Source organism: Calliphora vicina, chromosome 1, assembly GCF_958450345.1.
Source record: "Calliphora vicina chromosome 1, idCalVici1.1, whole genome shotgun sequence".
Taxonomy (NCBI): domain Eukaryota; kingdom Metazoa; phylum Arthropoda; class Insecta; order Diptera; family Calliphoridae; genus Calliphora; species Calliphora vicina.
The window spans coordinates 12,949,080-12,960,150 of record NC_088780.1 but is presented as its reverse complement, the minus strand read 5'-3'; the positions used below and the strand labels follow the sequence as shown (position 1 = coordinate 12,960,150).

Genomic DNA, 11,071 nt, shown 5'->3' with positions numbered 1-11,071 from the left:
TGGATACTATAGTTCAACCCATATTTAAATTTACTCTTCTGAAACTAATATTCTTAAAGCTTTAGTCCTCCTGTATTGATATCTCTAGTTTTGAACAGATAAGCTTATTTATTTTCTTCGGAGTTATTTAAAAAATCGAATTTTTGTTACAAATGCAATCAATTTCAGCCCCAGCTTGATCCATTTTGCCTCATATAGAGTTAAATATTATTTAATTTATTTTTCGTTTATTTCCAAAAAAAAATAATTAAAATTACAACTAAAAATATACATTACAGTAATTGAATCTTTAAAATATAGTTTAATAATAAACATTGTATTTATGTTTTGCTGTTTTTTTTCATTATTTCGATTTTATTTAAAGTTTGCTTAAAATTTTACTTATATTTTTTCTTGATTATCTAACAAAATATTACAATTTCTTTGTTTTGTTTTTTTTTTAAATATCTAAAACAATTTAATAATTTTCCTCAACATTTTCGTTTTTAATTTCCTAAAGGTGTTTGTTGTTTAATGGTTTTTTAAACGAACACTTCACAGAGGGGAGGAAGGAAGGAAACTTTCATTAAAAGTCTCTCTAAGAGATAAACGTTTTAAAAACTCTTTTTTCTCCAGCACATTAAATTAAGATGAAAGTAAAAACTAACAAAAATATGTTTCTTATATTCCTTTGTAACATAAAACTCTTAAGAATTAAACTATTTAAAGCATAATTAGTAAGTAGTATGTTTAAATACAAACAGTTTTCGACAATTGAGAAGGGGCGAAGGAGGGATGAATATAATTTGTTTAACGTTGGTGGAGTGAGTGTTTAAACAAGAGAGAGAAACTTATTGCGTAACACGAACTTTAGCTGTTTCACTATCCTCACTACTATCGTCACTAGTCTCTGTAGTATTTTCCTCACTACGTACATAGATGGGCTCGGACTTGCCCTTAACACAGGATGATGTAATATGAACAGTCTTGATATCGGAACCGGGCACCTCAAACATGGGATCAAGTAAAAGTTGTTCCTGGAAAGGTAACAGTAAATAAAAAGTTTTTCAAATATTTATTGTTTCTTTTTACTCACCATAATTGAACGTAAACCTCTGGCGCCCGTTTGACGTTCCATGGCCAATTTGGCAATGGCTTTGATGGCATTTTCGGTAAAGGTTAAATCAACATGATCTAAACCAATTAAAGCCTTATACTGAGGTATCAAAGCATTTCTTGGTTCGGTCAAAATGCGCACCAGCATATTAACATTAAGGCTATGGAAGGGCACAATAACGGGGAAACGGCCAACGAATTCCTTGAACATGCACAATCAAAGAAATTGGAAATTAATAAAGATTTATAAAATGTTTGGAATATTATCATATAACATTACCGGTATCATGCCAAATTCAACGAGATCACGAGCTTGTACTTTAGTCAAACATTTATCACGTTCTTCTTGATCATTGTCCATGGGACTGGCGGCAGATTGGGCAGCGCGACGACCAGAAGCACCAGATGTGGGAGCACCAAAACCCAAATACTAAAAATACATATATAAATAATAAATATTATCTAAAAATAAATAATTTTTGTAATAATTATTTTGGTGAAATGGTTCGATACGATAAAATTTTTTTTTGTGGAAATTAAAAAAAAAATTAAATTTTTGTTGTAAATATTAGAAGACATATTTTTAGAATCGTTTATCAATCGGTTTTGAACCGGTTTTTTATTTTTTTTTTGTAAAAATTAAAAATTTCTTATTTTTATGGCAAATTTTGTTTAAACCTTTCTTAATTTTTTTATTAGCCACATATTTTGAATCGGCTATAAATCTGGTTTGTACCGGTTCTTTTTAAACCTGTCCAAATTTCGTTTTGTTTATATTTTTACATATGTATTGCATATTCCGTACAAATTTTTTAATTTTACAGATTTTTCGAATCGGTTATGAACCGGGTTCGAACCGGTTTTTAACTTTTTTGTTGTATAAATTAAAAATTTTCTTATTTTTATGGCAAATTTTGTTTTAAACCTTAATTTTTTTATTAGCCATATTTTTTGAATCGGTTATAAATCTGGTTTGAACCGGTTTTTTTTAAACCTGTCCAAATTTCGTTTTGTTTATATTTTTACATATGTATTGCATATTCTGTAAAAATTTTTAATTTTACAGATTTTTCGAATCGGTTATGAACCGGGTTTGAATCGGTTTTTAACTTTTTAGTTGTAAAAATTAAAAATTTTCTTATTTTTATGGCAAATTTTGTTTTAAACCTTTCTTAATTTTTTTATTAGCCATATTTTTTGAATCGGTTATAAATCTGGTTTGAACCGGTTTTTTTTAAACCTATCCAAATTTCGTTTTGTTTATATTTTTACATATGTATTGCATATTATGTACAAATTTTTTAATTTTACAGATTTTTCGAATCGGTTATGAACCGGGTTTGAACCGGTTTTTAACTTTTTTGTTGTAAAAATTAAAAAATTTCTTATTTTTATGGCAAAATTTTGTTTTAAACCTTTCTTAATTTTTTTATTAGCCATATTTTTTGAATCGGTTATAAATCGGGTTTGAACCGATTTTTATTTTCTTGCAAAAATTTAAATTTTCTTATTTTTGTGGTAAATATTGTTTGAAATCTGTTCAAATTTCGTTTTTATCCAGTTTATCGGATCGGTTATGAACCGGGTTTGAATCGGTTTTTGATTTTTTTTTGTATATTTATAGCAAATTCTGTAATTTTAGATACTTTTCGAAATTAAAGATTTCTTATTTTGTAAATTTTGTTTGAAACCTGGGTTATGAACCGGGTTTGAACCGGTTTTTGGATTTATAAGTAAATATTAAAATATTTGCTGATTAATTCTATATTTTTTTTGAAAACTGTCTAAATTTTGTTACATATTACCACTTTTTACGAATCGGTTACTAAACTGATTGGACCCGTTTATTTTTTTTTGTAAAATTTCGTATTTTGATGCTAAATTTAGTTTGAAACCTGTAAAATTTTCGTTATTTAGCAATTTTTCGAATCGATTATGAACCAAGTTCATGCACTTTTATTGCAAATTTTGTTGTTAATCAAATTTTTCGTATCGGTTCTGAACCAGGTTCCAACCGGTTTTTTTTTTTGTAAAATTCCAAATTTCTTATTTTCATGGTAAGTTTTATTTAAAATCCTTCCAAATTTCGTTTTTTAGTGAGATTTTCGAATCGGTTATGATCTGGGTTTGAACCGGGTTTTGGAATTATGAGTAAAAATTTGAATGTTTGCCTATTAATTTTAAATTTTTTTGAAAACTGTCTAAATTTTGTTATTTAATAAATCTTTGGAATCGATTATAAACCGATTACGAACCGTGTTAACCCAGTTTATGGGTTCAATTTAGTTATTTATTAAATTTGACAGTTGCTTTTTTTGTTGTTGAGACAATTGAAATGTGTACGTTCTTCAAAACGCATCTTTAAAATAGTGCACTTTAGTTATGGACCTGATAAGATAACAAATGGGTTGTTTAGTAGAATATAATACAAAAAAGTTTAATCAAACGAGTGTATCGTGTGACCGCATCTCAAAATTCTTATAATTTCAAGAGGTATTTGAGAAATAGCACATACATTCACTTTTAAAAATAACCATGACATCAGTTGTAAAGCTAAAGTTTCTAAATTATTTTATGAAGCCAAATACTAATAGATTGTCAATAATTATGCCACATTTTCGAATATTTCAAATTAGAAAATATTAATCATTATTAATCATATTATTATCATTATATTCTTAACTACCGAGGTTTTTCTTGTTTTACTACATTTTATTTTTTGTTAAAAGAACCTTGGAACAATTTTTTAAATAGGATATGTTTAAAAAGTAATTATATCCCTTTTAATTTAATTTACATAAATTTAAAACTCTAGTAATAACTGTTGTGCAGTTATTATTTAGTTTGCTCTCACTGAACATACTCCCTCACACTCAGTTCAAAACAATGACACACACACTCGTGCATACTTTTCGGCGGTAACAAATTTTTAGCAGTTTTTAACAAAACCATTACCTTTTACATTTTTGGTGAAACATAAAACTTAAACTAACCTTTTCATTTAACCTTCTGGCTATAAGACGATCCAAGCCAGTGTAAGCACCCGAGGCAACAAACAAAATATTAGTAGTGTCCACTTGTACAGTTTCGCCCCTCAGTTTGCGTGGGGAATTACGCTCGGGTACATTGACAACGGTACCTTCTAACATTTTCAGCATGCCCTGTTGCACACCCTCACCGCCTACATCTCTCAGTTGATGTATGCCGGGTACAGCACCGATTTTATCCACCTCATCCAAGAAAACAATACCAGTTTGAGCACGTTCCACACTAAAAAAAACAAAAAAGAAATTACACTCATATAGTTGAACAATAAAAACAAACGTGTTAATTACTTGTAATTAGCATCTTGCAATAACTTTGAGATGACACTCTCTATATCTTCGCCCACATAACCGGCCTGTGTTAGTGTGGTACAATCACAGATGGCAAATGGAACATCCAAACATTTCGCTATAGTTTGAGCTATCAAAGTCTTACCGGAGCCGGTGGGGCCCAACATTATGATATTACTTTTTTCCAATTTAATGTCATAGTTTTGTTTCTCCAAAATTTCTGAACCCGAATCATGACCATGATGATGACTTTGAGCCTGTTTGGGTGGCAATTCAGTGCCCGGTGAATTGGCCATGGTATGACCAATGCCTGTTATGTGCAGCAAATCGTTTCTGGTGCCCATGGGATCATTCATCATATTCGAATTGGCCTGAGACATTTGTTGCTGCTGTTGCGGACTCAATTGCGGTAGATTGTGGTGTATGCGTTTGTAGTGATTATACACGGCCACAGCCAATACCTTTTTGGCAAAATCTTGTCCCACCACATGTTTATCTAAATATTCCATGATCTTTTGTGGCGGAGGTGGGGGTTTACGTTGATTTTTCGGCTCATCTTTAACGCTACGCTTTGTGTCCACCTCGGACAGCACCACAAAGAAATGATTGCACTTGGCACACTTAACAAAACGTGTCGAACTGACAAAGGTCTCTACTTGTGTGCAGGGACTACCGCATTTGGGACATGAAAGGAAATTTTTATCATTTGGTGGTTCACCAGAACTGCCGGATGATGAGCCAGATGTGGGTGCACTGCCTCCACTGCCACTACCAACTGAACCTGTACCGGAACCAGCTGCACCACCACCTGCACCAGCGCCCGCTGCTGCATGGGAGAGGGTTATATCAATTTTCGGACTAGTTGCCAAGTGTAGGCAACGCGTTGTTAAAGCAGCTAAACATCCGGCTTGTGTGTGATGATTGGAACAGCAAATACCTAGGAGAAAATAGGAGTTTTTTTTTCGTTAAAGGAAATTGTTTCTCATTCCGCAAAAAAAAATTCTGTTATTGTCTTAACGGCCATTCTCATTATTTTATTTCCCTTCACTGAACATACACACACATATTTAAACAGTGTAGCCAGATGAGGGGATTTCTTCCCAAATTGGATATTTCCTGATTAATTTGATTAATTTTAAAAAAAATTGTTTATATTACATGTAATTTATGCAATTTTTGGGGATTTTATATGTTTAGTCAGTTTTGATTTTATACTATCAATAAATAATTAAGTAAACTAATTTTATTTTTTTATTCCGAATTTAGTGAAAAACACTAAAATTTTTGACATGGATTTCGGGACTATTATATTTGGTCAATTCACAAGTTCTCTTATCAGTCATATTGTCATAATGTCCTAATATATCACGACTCGGCAGCTCAGCTTAACCGACTCTTAGGCATTCGGCGCAGGTCTCTGCTGGTTGGTCACGATAACACAATAAACATAGAATACAGAGTAGTATTATTTTAAGACATTTTTTGCTTGAAAAGCAATAAAAACCATTGTGAAATATTAGGACATTATGACAATATGACATGATAAGAGACCTTGTGAATTGACCAATTGTATTAGGCCCGTTTTTGTCCTAATCTGAAACCGAATATTCGTTCGAACTCTAGAAAATATTGTCAAAAACTATAACAAGCTGGCATTGCATCAACAAAAAGTTAGAAAAATTTATTTTTTAATAAAATTTATGCTCTTTTTATAAATATGTAATGTATTTCTAAAATAACATTTTGGGGACAATATTGGGAATTTCTATTTTGAAATGGGGATTCTTCGGGAACATCGATTTTGAGATTGTGGACATGCGGTAAAATTTGTCTAGCAACACTGTATTTAACATTCAATCACTCAAAGTTTAACAATTTTCTTTGTTAAAAAAACCAGTAACCTACGTCTTTATACTACTTTATAAATTTGATAATTTTCATATTTCAATAGCTTTTAAAAATGTGTTATTTCCGATAAATAATAATTAACACTATTATTTGTAAAAAATTTACCGTAAACTACTAAAAAACACTATTGTAATTATCTACACTGAACATACTCTTTAACATTCAACTCATATTACAGTAATTTACTCCCACTGTTAAATAACAGTAATCTACGGTTTTACATTTTATTTATTTCTGTAGTTGTTGTTATTGTTGCTAAATTATTTTTGTTGTAGTTAGGTTATACAATTGTAGACTAAAATAGGAAGTTGAAGTCTGACTTTTTAACTAAAACAACAACCACAAATACTATCAAATAAACCTACATAAACTTGACTTATAAAACAAGACGATGGAATAGGTATAAATAATTAAACAAAATCGGTACAATAACCTTAGCATTACCAAAGACAGACAGACAGACAGACAGACAGGTCGTGTTATTAAAATAAAAACATGTTTATTGTCATAATACAGATTCTAGGCTTTAATAACAGCTACAAATACAAGTTTAGTTAGTGTTGTTGTTAAAGGTTTAGTCTAGTTGTTGTATTTTTTTTCTATGACATTATAATAAATACATTCAAGAGGTAAACAACAAAAAGCAATAAATAAATAAGCTAAATTAATTGAAAACAATAACAACAACAGCGACTACTACTGAGAAATAATAAAGACAGTGATTGAAAACTGAATAGAGTGATAAAAATGACCTTGATCGTTTTAATTTAAACAGCAGGGGAAGGGGAAAACTGCGTAAGAAAACAATTAATCAAGAAATTAAGGAGAACTAATTAAATTACAATGTCAGCTGATTTCTAAGGAAATTTATTAAAATGCATTTATTGCTAAATAATTGTTTGCTAAATAAATGATTAACTCTTAATATGTATTTGTTTATTAGTATTTTGCATAACTTGTTTGCACACAATTTCCTAAAATCCCTATAACGCAAAACAAACAAATACGTAAAATAAAATAACACCAATTTGTTGCAAATTAAACAATTGCGATCTTTTTTTTCGTGTTGCTCTTTCTGTGCATTTTTTATTTCAAAGTTTATTCCCTCCTCTATTTCACAAAATATTTGCTGATGTTGATAATAATGAAGAAGAAAAAATTGGCCTATTATGAAATTCTCCCTTTTCCACATAGTTAATCAAAAATACAGAAAAAAATCTCACCTTTTAACCAATAGTAATGGGTTCCAGCTTTCGGCAGCTGGGACAATAACACAATGTGGCGTACAACACTCATAATCAGACCGGAACAGTCAGCAGCTCTGTTATCTTTTGATTTTTTTCAATTTCTTCAAAATTAATACAATTTTAGTTTTCCCCAACACAATTTAATTTTTTCTGTACTTATATTATCAAACCAAATCAAAAATATGAATTATTTTTCCACGTCAAATTCGTTTTCTTTGTTTTTGATGTCTGTTTGTGATTAAAAAATGGAAAATTAAATATTCTTTTTTTATTATTTAAATACGCAATTTTTTATAAGCACTTTTTTGTCAAAATAATATATAAAAAAAAATATTCACTCTTTTTCTTGCTTGTTCTAGTGCTTTATTTTATTTTGTGTGATTTGCTGCTTAATTTTCTTGTCATTTCTTTCTTTTGCTGTTTTCTTTCACACTATAAAGGAAATGTCATGACAGCTGGTAGTATGTTCAGTGAGTGACTGTTTTTTATTTCTTGTATTTTTCTTTTGAACGCGTTTTTCGTAACAGCTGTTTGCACAGTGGCTTGGTTGTCGTAAATATTTGGTTATATAATGAAAATAGATGTGATTAATGTGGGAAAACTTACAAAACAGATATTCATGTTAATTTGAAATATAAAAAAGTAAGAAAGTATGGTCGGTCAATACCCTACACTGACCAAATGAGTTCACATTTTTTTTATTTATTTATTCAACATTGTAATACAAAGCCATTCTATGCCAAAATATAAATATTTTTTAAATTGTAATAATTTATTTTCATGAATGATATTCTGAAGTTGATCTTATGCGAGAGCTACGACTAATTATGGATCGATCGCCATGAAATTAGGTATTGTGATTTATGTCTAATTTATATATTTTGAGTCATTTGATATGTATGTGCTCCCATGAAATCCAGCGTGAACACAATTGACACTTATGTGTCTCTAAGTAGTCGAGAGTGTAGTCATTTTAAACTTTTACTGGTTTTATATAAATTGTGTTGATATAATTCTCATACAGTTTATTTTCTTTTTGCTTAAGTATACTGACTTCCCAAGTAACCTAGCGTGAAGTTAATTGTCACTTTAGTGTCTCTAAGTAACCTAGAGTGTAGTCACTTTAAACATTTATTTTGTACTGCACTTTAGAATGTAGTTATTTTACCCACAAGAAATAATCTATTGGAGAATTATAGGAGGAAGGTTTGTTTACAAGCATGTCCATGTCTTTTTAACTGACAATTAGCTTCCGCTTAGCAGCCGTACATGTTAAAATAACTAGTTACGTAACTGATCAAATAAACAGTCAGGTCGATAGTTCACCTCTTTGGACCAGCTATCAGACAATCTCATTTTAATCCAAAAGGTTCAATTGACCCCCTGCTTAGGACATACAAGTGTTAAAATAACTAGTAAGGTAGCTAGTTTTGTAATTAGTATTCACCCTAAATATAGGTAAAATCACTAGTTTGAGACAGTCTCTTAGAACTGCTGGGTATTAAAATTGTTGTGTTAATTTATATAAAGAGTTGTTACAATTTTTAAAGAACTGATCGCTTTTATTTGCAATTAAAGTAATGCGATTTATTTAAGATAATAAAAAACCGTTTTAAAAAGGTAAAAACGTAACAATATGTATTTCAAAACCCGTATTTAATTACTGAATTAATTCTAAAGCAAATGAGAGCAAGACACAATTTTTAAACCATTCGACTTTGAATCGGAAACACTATTAATGCTGTTATGCAGCAGTTAAGGTGATATATAGAATCAATATCACTTAAAAGGTTCATAAATTACTGTGATAAAACGAATCCTTCTAAAATAACAACAGATATTATTGATCGTTGTGGAATATTTCTGTTTTTTTATGATAACAACTTCTGATCTAGCATGACATAAGACGGCTAATAATAAACCCCATACATATAAATAACTTATCTAAATATCCACCTCCCCCTTTCCCCAAAAAAACTCCATTCAACATATATTTTTATAAAAATCTAAAATTTTATTAAAAACCCGGTATAATTCTGCCCTTCTTTGTGGCCTTTTTAAGTTTTCTATTTTGATTATCCTTAATACGTTTATTAATATTTTCATTGCGTTTCTTTTGGCGTGAAGCAATATCATGTTCCACTTTCTGCTTACGATCCGTCCATTGTTTCTTGGCCTTCTTCTTCTCCACCTTGCGCTTCTTGATGGCCTTGTACAAAAGCTTAGGATCATCCTTAACCTTTTTACCGTCCACCTTATCGAAAGCCTTCTTCCAGGCAATATCATTTTTCATTTCCAACGCCTTTTCTGTTTCACCCATTTCCTTCAATTCGGCGATTTTCTTGTCGGTGTCTTTGATTTTCTTCAAAATTTCACGAGGATTTTGATGGGATTTCTTTTTCTTTTGGGCAAAATCAAATTTAGAGAAAACTATTTTACCGTCTTCATTGAAGACCGGTTTGGCCATGACGGGTTTAATGTCTTGTTTGGATTCCTGTTCCTCCTCGTCGCCGTTAGAGTGCTTGGAGTGTTCATTCTTCATGGATTTGGCGGCGGAGATGAGTACTTTTTTGAATTCTTTATTTTTCTTTAGTTTTTTGGCTTCTTTTTTCTTGCGTGACTTTTCCGAAATAGGTCCCTTTTTCGTTTTCATTTTATTTTTAATGGTATTTAAACGATCTTCCAACTCATCGATGGAGGAGGCTTTCTGTTTGGCAGGCATAGATTTCGAGACTGTTTTACTGTTGGTCAGTAGGTAGGCATCGCAATCGTTATCTGAAGGGAAAAATATAAATTTTAATAAAAGTTTTACTATCGGGAGCTATGGAGTTCGATTATAATAGTCAAGTATAAGGCAATCTTGAGCAACGTTTGTCTGTTAGTCTTGGCCAATTTGAACGAACGCTAAGTTTCGGATTAGTGGTGCTTCTTAAAGTTTGTCTTGTTCCTAAATTTGAGTCAAACTATTTTTCAGCATAAATTATAAATGTAGCCATTAAATTGTATTTGGCACAAGTTGGAACTCACTAAGAACAACATGGTATCATCCTTATTATAAAATCGCTTACATGGTCAACAATTCATAAACTTTTGCATGTATCCATTGAAATGTTTCAAAATTCAGACTTCTTCAAACAATTTGAGCTGCACATTTATTTATGAAACACTAAAAGGAACCCCTTAAGATTCCCCTATAATCATGGCCAAATCTAAAAACGTTTTCTCCAAAAATTTCCATTCACGTTGGTGACTTACCTTCTATTGAATCTGGCACATTGTATGTCAACAGCAAATCAATGATTTTCTCATTTTCCGAACGCATAAACGTTTGCAAATGTTTTTTATCTATTTGTATGGTCATTTTTAATTAATTTTCTTAATAATTTTAAACAAAAATTCTGTTTTAACAAATACTACAACACGTGTGTGGTGGTTCAAATGAAATCAAAACAAAACTCAAAGAAAAACACAAAAACTAAATGACAG

General features: G+C 30.6%; 2 protein-coding genes across 2 annotated transcripts; both read right to left on the bottom strand.

Moving 5' to 3' along the window:
• Window positions 1-314: 314 nt before the first annotated feature.
• ClpX (Caseinolytic protease chaperone subunit) lies at window positions 315-7,997 on the bottom strand. The gene is made up of 6 exons (XM_065499033.1): window positions 7,562-7,997; window positions 4,431-5,367; window positions 4,089-4,365; window positions 1,376-1,525; window positions 1,076-1,297; window positions 315-1,016 (listed from the first exon to the last, which is right to left on the bottom strand). The coding sequence occupies exons 1-6, from the start codon at window positions 7,632-7,634 to the stop codon at window positions 831-833; spliced, it is 1,845 nt and encodes a 614-aa protein (XP_065355105.1). The 5' UTR covers window positions 7,635-7,997; the 3' UTR covers window positions 315-830.
• A 1,577-nt stretch (window positions 7,998-9,574) lies between these two features.
• Surf6 (Surfeit locus protein 6) lies at window positions 9,575-11,044 on the bottom strand. The gene is made up of 2 exons (XM_065499032.1): window positions 10,841-11,044; window positions 9,575-10,360 (listed from the first exon to the last, which is right to left on the bottom strand). Exons 1-2 carry the CDS (start codon window positions 10,944-10,946, stop codon window positions 9,603-9,605), a joined length of 864 nt encoding a protein of 287 aa, XP_065355104.1. The 5' UTR covers window positions 10,947-11,044; the 3' UTR covers window positions 9,575-9,602.
• Between the last annotated feature and the right edge of the window lie 27 nt (window positions 11,045-11,071).

Bases quoted from the DNA above. Each gene is read 5' to 3' on its own strand.
- ClpX (XM_065499033.1), bottom strand. From the start codon at position 7,634: ATGAGTGTTGTACGCCACATTGTGTTATTGTCCCAGCTGCCGAAAGCT. The intron at 5,368-7,561 runs GTGAGATTTTTT...ATTTTCTCCTAG, and splicing joins CCATTACTATTGGTTAAAAG to GTATTTGCTGTTCCAATCAT. The intron at 1,298-1,375 runs GTAATGTTATAT...TGCATGTTCAAG, and splicing joins TTGAATTTGGCATGATACCG to GAATTCGTTGGCCGTTTCCC.
- Surf6 (XM_065499032.1), bottom strand. From the start codon at position 10,946: ATGACCATACAAATAGATAAAAAACATTTGCAAACGTTTATGCGTTCG. The intron at 10,361-10,840 runs GTAAGTCACCAA...TTTTCCCTTCAG, and splicing joins TGTGCCAGATTCAATAGAAG to ATAACGATTGCGATGCCTAC.